This window comes from Empidonax traillii, unplaced genomic scaffold (assembly GCF_003031625.1).
Source record: "Empidonax traillii isolate 1590-97213 ecotype Southwest subspecies unplaced genomic scaffold, ASM303162v1 scaffold448:size1359114, whole genome shotgun sequence".
Lineage (NCBI taxonomy): Eukaryota > Metazoa > Chordata > Aves > Passeriformes > Tyrannidae > Empidonax > Empidonax traillii.
Window position 1 is genome coordinate 1,202,964 of NW_020955641.1, and position 13,593 is coordinate 1,216,556.

Sequence of the window (13,593 nt, forward strand, 5' to 3'; positions counted from 1 at the left end):
ATTTAAACCCTTCCTCGGGCACTGGCATGTTTTTCTCTGTAATAATCATCAGTTTAATTGAACAGTTGTCTTATTCTCATGCGGGAGGAATGTGTTTCTCATGCGTGGCAGTGGCCAGATCTGCATTTTCACACTCAAACTGAGCTGGGTGTGGTTGCTGAGGGCAGATGAAAACGCTGACACTGTAAAAAACCCAACGAGTGTTGCAAAGCTTGGAGCTTGGCACGGGCTTTACAGCTGATTTCCCTTTGAACAGCAGGCTTCCCTTGCAGATAATTGGGATGAGGTCATTCCAAGCTCTCGTGACAAACGCTGCCTGAAATAATTGCCTGGACTGTGTTTAGGAAGGAATACTGAAGGAATTGGAATGGCTTGGCTGCATTGTGCATTAAGGGTAATGACAGTCTGCATTCTTGCAAGATTTAATGAGATTTTGTGAAATACCATCACTACCTCAAGGCCTTCTCTGAGGCTGGTAGAGGATCCCATACCCTGAGTTGCCAAGATCCTGCAAGATTTAATTGATAGGTGCAAAGCTACCTATTCCCCTCTTCTTTGCCTGGAGAAATCTGAATTCCTGTATGTGTGTGTGTGTGTCCTTTTCAACCTTCATTCCAGTCTCTCTGGGCTGACTAGTTTTTAACCAGCTTCCATGTCCCCTGTGAGTATATGTGTGGGTGGCAAAACAGTGTAATTGATGTAATAAAATAGGAGTTTACATGTTTTGAATATTTTGTTGGCCTTAAATCAAAGAGGTTGAAATGAGACCTCGGCTTAATCTGTGTCACAGGGTCAGTTTGTGTGAATGGAACATTCTTTCTGGGGCTGCACTGCTGGACAGTACTTGGTGTCAAGTGGAAAAAGTCAAATTGTCTCTTAGAGGAACGTTCAGACCTTTGCTGTTTTGGCTTGTTAACTTTGCAAGGAGTGAATGGACACGTTTAGGGGTTTAGATATGGGTGGCTCAGAGTGTTCCTCATGAATGATGATCTGCTCTAAGCAGCTTTGCAGAATGAGGATATGGGATTGTCAAATGTGAATTTTCATATGTCCTTCTGATTATATTGTCCTGCACCTTTTCTTCCCAGCCTGTGCTTTCTGAGCAGTTCTGGTAGTGAAAAATATCTGCCTTTGCAAACAGAGAAATCTTTTCTTGTCTGCTTTGTCATACCTGCAGGAAAGGAAACAGGTGGAACTCCCTCTGACATAATTTAGGAGGGTAGATACAATGGTTTTGTAAGAGGCAGAGAAAGGGCTGTAGTGAGTGGCAGCAGCATTGGCAAATAACAACTTTAAAGGTGGTTCCAGTACAGAACAAAAATATTTGTCACAGGGTGCTTCTTGTCATGTGGTCTTGTGGACAAGTTTGGCCAATTTTCCTGATAGTAAAGTGAGAAGTTTCTGACCTGGAATAAATTAAAACACCCCACCTGGGATAGTGGAAGGTGTCCCTGCCCGTGGCAGGGGGTTTGGAACGAGATGAGCTATAAGGTCCCTTCCAACTCAACCCATCCTGTGATTCTGTGATGATTAAATTACATTCCATAGGGAGCTTATGAAACCAGTGATTTTGAATTGTGTTCCTTGGAAATCCAGCTGCTATTATTGCTACAGGCTCTAACGCTGCAAACCATCACACTTGATCCCCTGCTTCAGTTTAAATTATATAATAATTTCCACTGGTAATTGTATGTGTGAAGGTCCATAAAACAGGTTAGGGATTGAAAAAGGTGACGCTGTCTTTTCAGCACGGTGTGTGTGTGGTACCTTTTTATTAGTTCCCTCTCACATTACATCTTTTTTTTTTTGCTTTGGCTGAGCAATCTGCATTTCTGGGCTCCCACTCATAATAATGCATGGACAGTGCACCAGCCCCATGAACAGGCACGACTGAACTGATGCACAGGTTGTATCACTGAGCAGGAGCCACGTCCAGCGTCACAAATCCCTTAATGTCTGAAAAATGGATGCAAACCAAGTCCACCTGAAGCTGCCTGGTGCCACTCCTGTAGGGAATGATTTCAAACTGGACTGTTGAAGTCTCCATGGGGGCCATTCTTGCCACACTAAAAGAAAGAATGCATTTGTAAGGCCGAGCAGCTGAAAAATTTCTTGCCTGTGCGTTCTTCAGATCCCCAAATCTAAGGCAGTGTGACATGACTCCCTGAGCATCCTGTAATTCAGAGCTTGGTGAAAGAGGTGTAAAAAAACTCCAGCTGGTATATGGAGAGTACTGGCATGATGGTATTTTATATAAGGCTGGTGCAAACCAAAGTCATGAGCTTGACAGAACACTTTTTAAAACCCAGATTTCCCCCCCCCGAGCGAATGAGTTTTCAGCCAGCAGCATTTACATACCTGATTCTGAGCTGCTCTCTGAGCAGGCCACTACCTTCAGCCCTCAGCACACAGTCTGTCACCTCTTCAGACAGCGGGTTGGTAAATGTGACCTCCACATCAACAGCCTGGTGTACCACTGCTGGACCAAGGACCTGCAGAGAGGAAACATCTTGCTCAGCCACAGCATTGTTCTCACCTATTTCCTGTGCTTTTCTTTTTTCCTCCCCATTTCAAACCATTTGCCCTCTTGGGATTTACAGTGCATGGCACTTGTCAGTGAGAACAGACTGAGAATACAGGTATTAACTTGGCAGATATGGTTAGCCACTGGAGGCAGCTTGTGTTTAATTGGCTTTAGTTAGGTTAAATGAAGGTGTAAATTGTGGTGTCTCAGGAAAAAAAAAAAAAAAAGGCAAATTAGCAAGTAAACATATTCATTGCCTTATTGTGACTGAGATAAAGTGGAAGTGTCATATCTGGTTGTCTTTGTAGATAATGTAATATTAGTTAACATAATGGAGAGGTCCTTTACCCCAGTTGCATTTCTCTAGTACTGTCTGTATGTTTATAGAGGAGTTTCAATCAGCAGAAGCAGAAACCCTTCTCAAAACTTAGTCACTGAATTGAAGTCATTTAGTCCTGGTGCCTGCCTACAGCAGCTGACCCTGTTATGTGCATGGGTCAGCACAGAGACTTGGTACAAAATCTGACTAGAATCTGCTATTCAGCAACGGCCAGACCTACAAAAATCCACATTTTGCTCCTGTGTGTCGCCCTGTTTTTCTCATTCACTACTGCCAGAGTGGTCTGGGCTGGCTGATCGAGTCTGCAGGCTCTGAAGGACTCTGCTAATTACCATACTCCCCCTGTGCTGTTTACAGTAGGATGGGCAGACAGCACTTGATCCCGTGTGTGATACAGCACATGAGTGTGCTGTCCAAAACCAGTTAAACTCGTTTATGTGGACAGGATGGGCCATGCAAGTCCAGGGCTGTCCCAGGGCAAACAGTGCAAGGTCTTTCCTGCAGACTAAGAACTGCTTTTTATTCATTGTACAACATTTGTCAGTCTTAAGTGGAAAGGAAAAAAAAAAAAGCCTCTAGTTCTGTTTAATGATTTGGGAAGCTGTTGCAGAAGGTGGAAAGTGATTCTTTTCCTGATTCAGTGAAAGAACCTCCTGGAATATTAGTAATAAAAAGCCTCCCATCCCCAGGCATTATCAGCTGGTCAGTGAGGATGCCTTTGGTAAAAATCAGCCTTCCTAAATAAACTGGAAGAGATTGATCAGACTCCCTTAACAAAAGGGGAGGACTAAATACAGCCCAGATTTCTCTGTCCCCCTCTGTCCTGTCTCTCTGTAGATGAGCTTGCCTTGTAACTCTCGTAACAGAGAACCTTTATCAGTGGTTTAACAAGCACTGGCAGGAATACCACAGCTATGCCACGGAAAGGTTTGCTTTTCCTTAGTGCATTATTTCATTTCACTTGTGTCACATGGCCTATTACCAGAGCAACAAGATCCAGTCATCCTCAGGCATGATTTCACTTCCCCCACTCCTTCCCACGAGGAGTAGGAATTCTGGTTGCTTTTTCTCAGCACGTCTCTCAAGGGTCACAGGGGGGATCTTGTTTTTACCTCGATGGTGAGCAAAGGATCCTGAAGTACAATATCCTTCTCAACCAGGAGCGAGGCTCCCTTTTTGATTTGGCACACAGCAGTCACCAGGATCTTCCTGTCATCCATCAGGGAGTTTTTGTATTGGGAATAGGGGATCCCGAACGAAAACTCTTTCACTGGAATGGAAATGGAAACAAAATTTCCCTCTATTCTTTTTTTTTTTTTTAAGTGCCTGCTGTCTGTGAGATCCCTGCATTTTAAGGAGCATGTACACTGTCCCCCTGGGGCTGCACATTTGTGGGCGTTGACACCCATGGACAGGAATGATACTCAGGAGTGCCTTCTCCTGACATTCACATAAACCACTGAATGATCAGGGACAGTTTGGTAGCTGGACAGATGTGAGGGTGGGTATATGTGGATGGCTGCCTAGTGTCCAGTGCATGTCTCAGTTGTTCTCTCTTAGCAAAAAAGGTCATCATGCAGCACTGACAGTAGCTCTGCTTGGTCAGACAAAGGGTCACCTTGCTCAGTATCTTTTCTGACAGTGCCCAAAAGCAAATGCTTAAGACAGGGAAATATGGATGTTTCTCTTCCCCTGAATAGCCTTGACCTCCAGATGATTGCAGGTCATACCCTCCTTGAGCCATTCTTTATTTCCTTGTGATTTGACCACAAACCAAAACTGTGTCTTGTCCCGTAATAAAAGCTGTAATAAAATTAAAATTACCTTCTTCAGATCCGAGTTTAATGGACCTACACAGCTCTAAAATCTCTGCCTTTGGTCTTCTTGTGTAGAGAATGGCTGAAGCCTTCAATTTAACTTTTATGGTCTTGAAATCCGAGATCAAGTTTCTGAGTGACAAGGTAAGGAGGATGTCCTGGCCAATGACAGGAGATGCATCGAGGATCAGCTTCCCTGAGATGCTGGGGGTTTGTTCGGGCTGTGCCCTTGAAAATCGTCTTCCAGGTTTTCTAATTTTGTTTTTTTTCCCGGTTCTTCTCACACCAAGCAGCTTCAGTGCTTTTTTGTACACCTGCCTTTCTTTTGAGGATCCTGCTTGGAAAGACAATGTGGTCAGAGAGCCTGTGTGTACTGGATACAGTGCAGGGGAGCCAGGACTGATCCCAGAAATTTAGGAAGGCTGAGAAGGGCAAAGATACTCAAGAGGAGAAAGTGAGATCTAACACAGCTACTTTGCTCTAGAAGAAGTAAAGAAGTTAAGTCGGTGCTCAGTCCACAAAGGCCTAAATTCTTTTCACTTCTGATCATCAGTGACAAGATAACTCCAAGAAAGAATTTACCTTCTGGATACTTGTAATTAGCAGTGACATCCACACGGGAGTTGGTGCCCACTGCTTTGGTGCTGATGCACTTCCCAATCTTCCTGGTGTTGGAGTAAATCCTCTCTTTCCTTCTCTTGCTGTAGCGAATCCAAGTTACGCAGTCAGCGTTCACTGCTGCAAACACAAACGGGCTGTCGTAATCCAGGTTCACATCCCCTTCTTTAATGGCTCTGATGGAGGCAGGACCACACTGGTAGATGCCTGTGTTGGAGAGGGAGAAGTTAAACAACTGCCTCTTGCAAAGGCTGTGTGGTGTGAGGAGCTGAGAGAGGCCAGGGCAGGATAAGTGAACTAAAGCTGTGCTGCCTTTCGTGGAGGCAGAGAACCAAAATGAAAAAAAAAAAAAAAAAAGGAAAAAGGAAGAATTGACATGCTGGTAAGCGACCCAGAGGCTGACAGAAAAGCTGCCTACTGGAGACTGATGTGGATATTGCTTTTCTTGTGCACCAAAATGAATGCTATATCTACAGGGAATATATAGAAGAGAGTTGTCCTGAGATTTCAGTGGCAATCTTTCAGAGTAACACTATCTGTGGGGATTTTTTTATGTTTACAATAGTGTTACCTTTGCTTTTTTCCTGGGGTGTTGCATCCAGAACCTGCCATCCATCATAAAAAGAACCAAGATCTCTTCTTGTGAACCAGCTTTCATTCCAGACATGGAAGTTCCTATAGGGGAGACAGAAAATAGAATACCTGATGAATACAATGCAAAAAATAATCCTGAGTGAATGAAAACTGTGGGGAGAGCAGCTGCTGGCTCCTTCCATGAGTGCCTCTTTCCCCTTTTGTGCCATATTTTATGTTTGGATCTCTGAGAGATGTTGGGACATTATGAAAAAGAAATGTTATTGAAAATAATTCATCACAGAGTCCAGAATTCAAATCTGGACACTGCAGAACAAACAGCCAAAGGTCTCCTGTGCACTTTGCTCTCTGTTGGTATTTAAGTCACAGTTTCTTTCTACTTCATGTCACTTCTGTCCCGTTCAGTCCGGATGGTGTGTTGTGTTGGTGACTGAGGCACTGGTGCTGCAGTACAACACACCTGTGCAGTGGGAGAATTTCTGTGCACTTCTTTGTCAAAAGAACAATTTTTAACGGCTCCTCTGAGGTGGAACAGCATCTCCTTTGTTAACTCTTCAAAATCATGAGGTTGACTGCTTACTGAATTTCTGAACACTCTGTGGATTCTTTGGTGAGGGGGTTTTATAGCACTGGCAGTGTAAGGTTGGAGTAGCTTTCCAGGAGCGCGATTCTTTTAATTAGTGGGGAATGTAATGGAAGAAAAAAATCAAAAATATGTATATTTACCACACACTGTCTTCAGTCAAGTGCAGGGTCTTTCCAGACATGTCAATGTACTTGTCAATAGTCAGATTTATATTGCTGTCGTGGGCAGAGTTGAAGTTGGTAATAACACGGGTAGGTATTCCCAAGCATCTCAGCACTGCAATACAGAATATCATAAAAGTTCTGTGAACCTATTTTGCACACATTTAGAAAGTATTTTTCTGTTTTTTTTTCTTCTGGCAAAACAGTCTATTGTATGTTTTCAGTGGGGAAACAACCCCCCAGGAATTTCCCTCCAGATAGGACACAAGTCACTGTGCACAATTGCTTAGAAGATATTTCCACTCCCATGACATTCTTAGCTGCCACGTCCTTTTAACAAGAGTTAGATTCACCCATTTATTTTAATCTTTGATTCTCCCTCCTGTTCTCTCCCCCATTTTCCCTCTATTTGTTCCTCTGTTGCTTGCTTCTTTTTCCTCTTACTTTCTGAGATATATCTTTCAACTGCGTTATTTTTCCTCTGTCCTTTCCCCAAAGAAGCTCTTATGTCTCAGAGCAGCTCTGAATGGAAAGTGCTAGTAAGAAATGCTTTTCCTGACTTGCAGCAACTTTTACAGGTCCTTAGAATTGTGACTTGGTCTTGTGTCAGCAGTAGGTAAGACACAGCAGTAGAAAATGGGATTGTGAGAAGATGGGCTTAAAAGATCACTGGTATTCTTTGAATCCTGGCTGTGAGACAGGAAACCTTGCTCTTTTCACCTGGCAAACCACTTTGATTTTGGTTTGGGGTGCAGGATTGCAACCTGTGGCTGTTTAAAACAGACCCTTCACACGTGGGGAGCCAGAGGTGCTTTGCTCCCTCTGCCAGAGCTGAAACCACTTCATCAGAAAGTTCAAACTGCAGCAATTCTAGCGAGCTGCCTTCCTGACATCGTCCTGGCCTCCTTCTTCACCCCTCCATACCTGTGCAGGTGACTCCTGCAAAGACCCAGCACTGGCCGTAGCGGACAGGTCTGTACCTGCCCCTGTACCACTTGCGAAGGATGGTGACGCTCCCACTCCACTGCAGGGGGTTTGTTCCCGAGCGGTACTTCCCGGTCCACTTCCCTTCCACCACTCCCTTCTCGTCGTTGCTGTTGACCTGAAAGAGTCCTTCTCGTGAGAATCCTCTTCTCGTGAGAGAATTCAGGTATTTACAGAAGAAGAGAGGGAGGGGAAACGGGCAGAAGCTGAGCCTGGGGGTGCCGCTGTTCTCACTCACTGGGTGGGTGGTGGGACACAGCATTTCAATCGTAGAATTTTTGCAACGACCAGACCAAACCCAGATCAGTTTGTAGAGTCTGGTGATTCAAAACTGCCTTGTTTTCAGTGCAACTGTTCCCAGATGTACTGGCTGATGGCCTCTTTACATTTTTTCTGTTCCTTCGGTTCCCAGACTCTTGGGAAGAAGGTAAATTAAACTTTCGGGGTATTTTACCTCCTTTGTAGCCATTTTGTTGCAGAATAGTTATCTACACCCACAAAACATTGAGGCATTCCCACTCAGGCGTAGGGGTTTTGTTAGAAGGTGCATGTGCAGCTGTAAGTGATGCAGCATTACCATAGCACTGATCACCCTGCTCACATAGACAGGGTTGTTCCTGTTGGATACATCAACAGCCGGATCTTCTCGGTGGTTCAGGCTCCGATCCAGTATAGCCAGAGAGATATCAAGGATATCTTCTTCGAACTGCAATCAAAACAAGGCTAATTTCATAAGTAAACCCCGGGATAAACTCCCCACCTATTTTCCTTCTCCTAGCACAACAGGATGATGTTGTTAATAGAGATATTTTCTGTGCTGTTCAAGAAAACAGGGCCAAGAAGGGAACACGAGCACTAGGCTGCTGGCTCTCCACAGGATTTTCAAGACAAGATGTCTGTGAGAGTGGTGTGGTGAATGCCACCGGCACTCACGAGGGCATTACGTGTCCTGATGGAGCACACGGGACCACTGCAGGTGGGGCTCGGCGGGATCCCCACCCTGCCACATCCTGCCATGTCCCTGCAGGAACCCTCCTGTTACGAAACCTTCGCTCTCGTGGGCTGCCTGCACCTCCTATCAGCAGATCAGCTGAGCTGAAAGAAGCCCACAGACATAATCACTGCGGGTTAGGGTCACAGAGATGCTGCTCTGGGCCCAGAGAGTGCCCTGTTGATGTGGGCAGGCGAGGGTGTGGGCCACTGCTGGTGCAGTTGGCATGAGGTGGACGGGAGGAGTGTTTTTGGGTGGCCCAGCGAGCTGCAGGATGGCTGTGTGACTGCAGGGGGGCTGCAGTTCTGGCTCTGTTTGCAGCAGTTGTGCTGGGAAGGGCCAAAACCCTTTTCAAAAACTCCAGCTCGAGTGTCTCAGCTGAGTAGATTTGGGATATCCTTTCAGCGGCTTCTGCCCCCTCGCTGAGCGTGTAAATATTTATGTAAATATTTGCTGTGTATTAACTATGTAAATAATTGCTATTGTAATATATCACTATGTATATTTACTATGTAAGTATTTAGATGTACCAGCTTTGCAATGCCTGGTGGCTTTCTTTGCCCTTTACAAGGGTCAAAAAATGAAGTCCAATTTCGCCATTTTGCATAATGGGCAAAAGAGAAAGAAAATTGTGCTTTGTTTCTTTTATTGTTTCTAAGCTTCTGTCTTAGCACACGCCAGGCAGCAGAAATGATCCTGATGCTGCTGTAATGTATTGATAAGTGAGATATAGATCTGTAAGAAAATCTGAAGTGAGGAATACTCAGCAAGGAACACTGAGCTCTTTGAGATAATGATTCTCTCTCCTGAAGAGCCTGTTTACCCATTGTTCCTATTTTGAAAGTTCTGGAAGAGGTGATGCTCTTTACCTGTCCATAGTTCCAGGCTTCTTGCTGAATGTCTTTTTCCAGTCCCTGAAATATGATTCCACTGTCATTCAGGACATACTCCTGCCTCTCCTTCTCGTTAGCCATGTAGACATCATCATCTAAGAGCAGAATGAGACAACGATGGCCGAGAGGAAATTATTTGGAGAATCTCACACAGAGGGGAGATCCAGGGAGCAGGTCAGGCTGCCCCTGGGTTCAGACTTAGGACTCCCTGCTACACCTCTCTAATTGTTTAGAGAGTGAATAAAATCAGCACGAAGTTCCTTTGAGGGGAAACTTCACTAATCTCACTGCGTGTCTTACTGGTAGATGTGGCTTGGTTTACAACTGAATGCAAGAATCAGAGGGAAAAAAAATTCAGAATGAATATTTGGAGTATTTCCTGCCTCTGATCTTTTATCCTGCAAGCAAAAGTCTGGGGTCTTTGAAGAAGGGGCAAAACTTGATCCTTGATGATGAGCAAAAAACCCCAACTTCCCGTAGCTGTGACTGTCAGGTGCAGACACCCAGAATTCCTGACTGAGACAACGAGATGTTTGAAGGATGGGATACATCAAAGCCTACCTGGACACCAAGGGTTGAAGAGTAGCACAAACTGGCCCAGGACTTTTGAAAAGACCTTGTTCCCAGAGAGGATCTGGAGTTTGAGTTTGTATCGCCCGATGACGGCGCTGGCTGGGCTGAGGATGGTGAAGTTCACCCAGCCAGGCTCGCTGGGCTCTTGGGCTGCACTCCAGCCACTGGCACCCTCCTCTGAAAGGGTAAAGATGGCCTTGGTCTGCTGGGATTCTGCTGGAGATGGTCCTGCCAGAGAGAACAGGGACAGCAATTCTGGATGGCAGCTGTGAGGGACAAACTTGGGGTGAGGGAAACCCACACTGAAAGGCTGTGGGTTGTCAGATGAAGTGTTTATTCAATATAAACTCACTCCAGAGGTGAGCACCCCCCTAGTTATTCTAGGCAAGTCTGGTGTCCTGAAAACTTGACAGTTCAAAAATATGTGAGCAGGGTGAGCCACACAGTTTAACATACAGGTCAGGAAAGAGTTAGTAGCTGCCTGGGGGATTTTTTGGAGGAGACTTTTGGGAAGATGCAGGTGGGAGTTCTTATGAATTGGGTCATGGAGGCTGTTCTAGTAATAGGGAACACATGAATTTAATGGAGGGGATTTTAAAAGGGGTGAAGGAAGGGAAGAGAGGAGATGAATTAAGGGTGGTGGTTTGGGAGAGGAAGGGTTGTAATATTTTCAGGGACCAGAATGAAGATAAATTGCAGTGTTCCTGGTAGGTCCTTAGGAGCAGAGATACAGGCTTGTTTTTAGGATGAGAATGGCACCCACCTTCCTATTAATTATTACCTTTATTCTCTGTATTTCCTTAAGCTGCAGATCAAGCTTTAGAATGGGAACTCCTAAGCCTAAAAGGACAGTGAATCCTAAATGAAACAGGACACAGCTCGATGATTCAGGAAGGGACCACATGGATCTGTGAGACACCTGCATTTTGGAGCTGGAATAACTCGGATATGAGGTGAGTGCCAAGGGGAAATTACCTGTGCTTGCAATGAAGGTGAAGTTGTCCCAAGACTGCACTGTTGTTTTGATGTTCAGAGAGATGCTGAAGGGCTGCCCTCTCCTGAAGATTGCTTCTGTGCTGCTGTAATCAGAGGTGTGGTGGGCAGCCTTATTTAGTTTGGATTGCCAATTGACTTTTGTTATTTTCAGGGCTAGAAAGACACAAGACGTGTTCATTAAAAAAGGTTTTCCTTCAGGCTTGTGCACCTTTTCATCATGTCTAACGTAGTAGTTTTATTTTACTTATATATATCTGGTGTTATGTGCTCTAGGAGAAAGACAAATCCATTATTATTAAAAATGGCAAAAAGCCAGCCTAGAAGAACAGTTAAAGCGTCTTTTCTGCAGGCAACTTTCTGAAAGAGAAAAAACACCCATTCAGAGAATTAATCTTTAATTAAAAAAAAAAAAATCAAAACTTGCTCTATTTAGATAAGACTTTGTTAAAGTTTGAAGAGTCTGTTCTGTTCCCCGTGTTCCTGCTCTTGTGAGGTCCTGTGGGGACCTCTAGTTCACAGAAAGCTTTACAGATGTATAGAGAGAAGTATTAAAACTCTCATGAGCAAGTGCAAGCCTGACTCTGGAAGCACTGCCTGACAGATGATGACTAGAACGTTGGTATCTTCATTGAGGAGCTTGTACATTATCTCCTCATGTATCTCGTAGCTCAGTTAATTTGCAGTCCTGTTGCCTGAAGCTGGGTGTTATTTCACCCTCTGCTGGGAAAAGATAACCAGCAGAGGACAGATGGTAGCACTAGGAGTGGCATATCTCGAGGCAGTGCTGTTGTTGCTCTCTTGTATCATGATAGGTTGTCACTGTTGGAAATAGGGCGCTGAAGCACAGATTACAAAAGCTTTCAAACTCTCTCGTTCCTCAGGGAATTAAAAAAATGACGGCAACAAATGAAAAAAAAAAAAGCAGAAAAAAATACAGATCCCTCCATGAAAATATGTGTTTGTGAGGTGGCCTTTCCCAGGGTATTTCAGAGGAGTTTCACTTGAGGCTGTGACTCAAGCACGTTAACCCTTTGCAGGCTAATGGTGCTGTAAGCAACACTTCCATCCTTTCACTGAACCAGGACACAGGACTTGCTTTGGCACCAGCTTGAATCCCTTGGAAAGGGGCTCATATCCGAGGGAACCCACAGGGATGGAGAGGGTGAGATCTATAGGAATGGAGAGGGTGAGATCTGAGTTTTCTGCTGTGTTTGCAGCAGGGAGTTATATTCTGTGAAGTCCTCATGAAGTCACACCTGTCCTCATTCCTCCCCTTTTTGTAAGAAATGTGAAACGTGCATTTCTGAGGCTGCAGTAAGGGTGGCTTTACCTCAGTCTGGAAGACTGAGCATGTTCAAACACTTCCAGCTGAGGGTCTCGCTTCAGGTGTGTCACCTGGAGACAAAAATTCCCCTGGCAGGAGCTCTGTGTCTGTGCCACGTGATGTGCAATGTCTAGAAAGTGTCTCACTTGCGTCATCGCTTCATTTTCCTGACTTAAACATGTCTAATTGAAAGGGACCCACAGAAAGCATCATCCTGGACATCAAGTCCTCTAATTTAGGAGTGACTTGAAACGTGTTTCTGCAGGGCCTCAGGGTTTGAAAAGAAGTTATTTAGTCCTGCTGCACTTCCCCCACTGTGTGTCCTGAGCTGTGCAGGTTCAGTGTCCACAGGCCCTGCAGGGCAGGGGGCACAGAGAGGCTTTCACAGGGAATGTCACAGGCGAAGAAGTGTCCAACAGAGCCAGAGGGGATGTGTGGAGAAGTTGGAAAGATGAAGAAGGCAGTGGCTAGCAGTGCTTTGCTCTAAGAATTTCCTGCATTAATAGTTTGATTTGCCTTGCAAAGTCCGTGCTTTTCCACAGGCATTTCCAGGGAATATGTGCAAGGGATCAGCAAAAAAATCAGTTTGTATATGGGGTAAGAGCACAGTAAAGCCCGATACCAGTCTTTCGTCCAAATGGACTCAAACTTGTCCTTGTTTTGATCTTCACAGTTTTAGTTTAAATCTTATAATTTCTTTTTCTTCTTCAAGTGTCTGTTAGAAAAACATATTTTCCATAATTCTGTCAGGGTACAAACTTCTAAAACTTTCTTTGGGTGTCTATCCTGCAAGGGACAGACACTGGGAGCAAGCTCAGAAGCAAAAGCCTGCAGGATTGGTGATCATTGCTGATCATGTGCACAGGGCTCTCTTTGCCAGTAACCAACAGTGTTGATTAGATGGCTGCAGAAGCACTGAATAGAGTAGTTAGTTAATATGATACAAAAAACCCATTTTCTTAATCTGCTTTTCTGTGTCAGAGGAAAAAAGAATATGTTCAAGACCCACGATATTAAAAAAGAAAAGAAAAAAATCAGTTCTAGTAGAGTAACCATAAATACATTAAACCTAAAAAGGGCTAAGCTGCTGAGGGAACAGCGAGATGTAACTCATCTTGTTTCCTCAGCAAATGTCACTCATCTGGATAGGAAGGGTGATGTCTGGAGCCATCAGTAAGAACTTACCCGCCAT

At 44.6% G+C, this 13,593-nt stretch overlaps 1 protein-coding gene across 1 annotated transcript; it reads right to left on the bottom strand.

Annotated features, from left to right (window-relative positions):
- Positions 1 to 1,912: 1,912 nt before the first annotated feature.
- Positions 1,913 to 13,593, bottom strand: LOC114062985 (protein-glutamine gamma-glutamyltransferase 6-like). Its single transcript, XM_027894958.1, has 13 exons — positions 13,587 to 13,593; positions 11,057 to 11,230; positions 10,070 to 10,309; positions 9,485 to 9,603; positions 8,202 to 8,330; positions 7,565 to 7,742; positions 6,620 to 6,755; positions 5,871 to 5,974; positions 5,264 to 5,506; positions 4,689 to 5,015; positions 3,977 to 4,134; positions 2,359 to 2,492; positions 1,913 to 2,066 (listed from the first exon to the last, which is right to left on the bottom strand). The coding sequence occupies exons 1-13, from the start codon at positions 13,591 to 13,593 to the stop codon at positions 1,913 to 1,915; spliced, it is 2,103 nt and encodes a 700-aa protein (XP_027750759.1).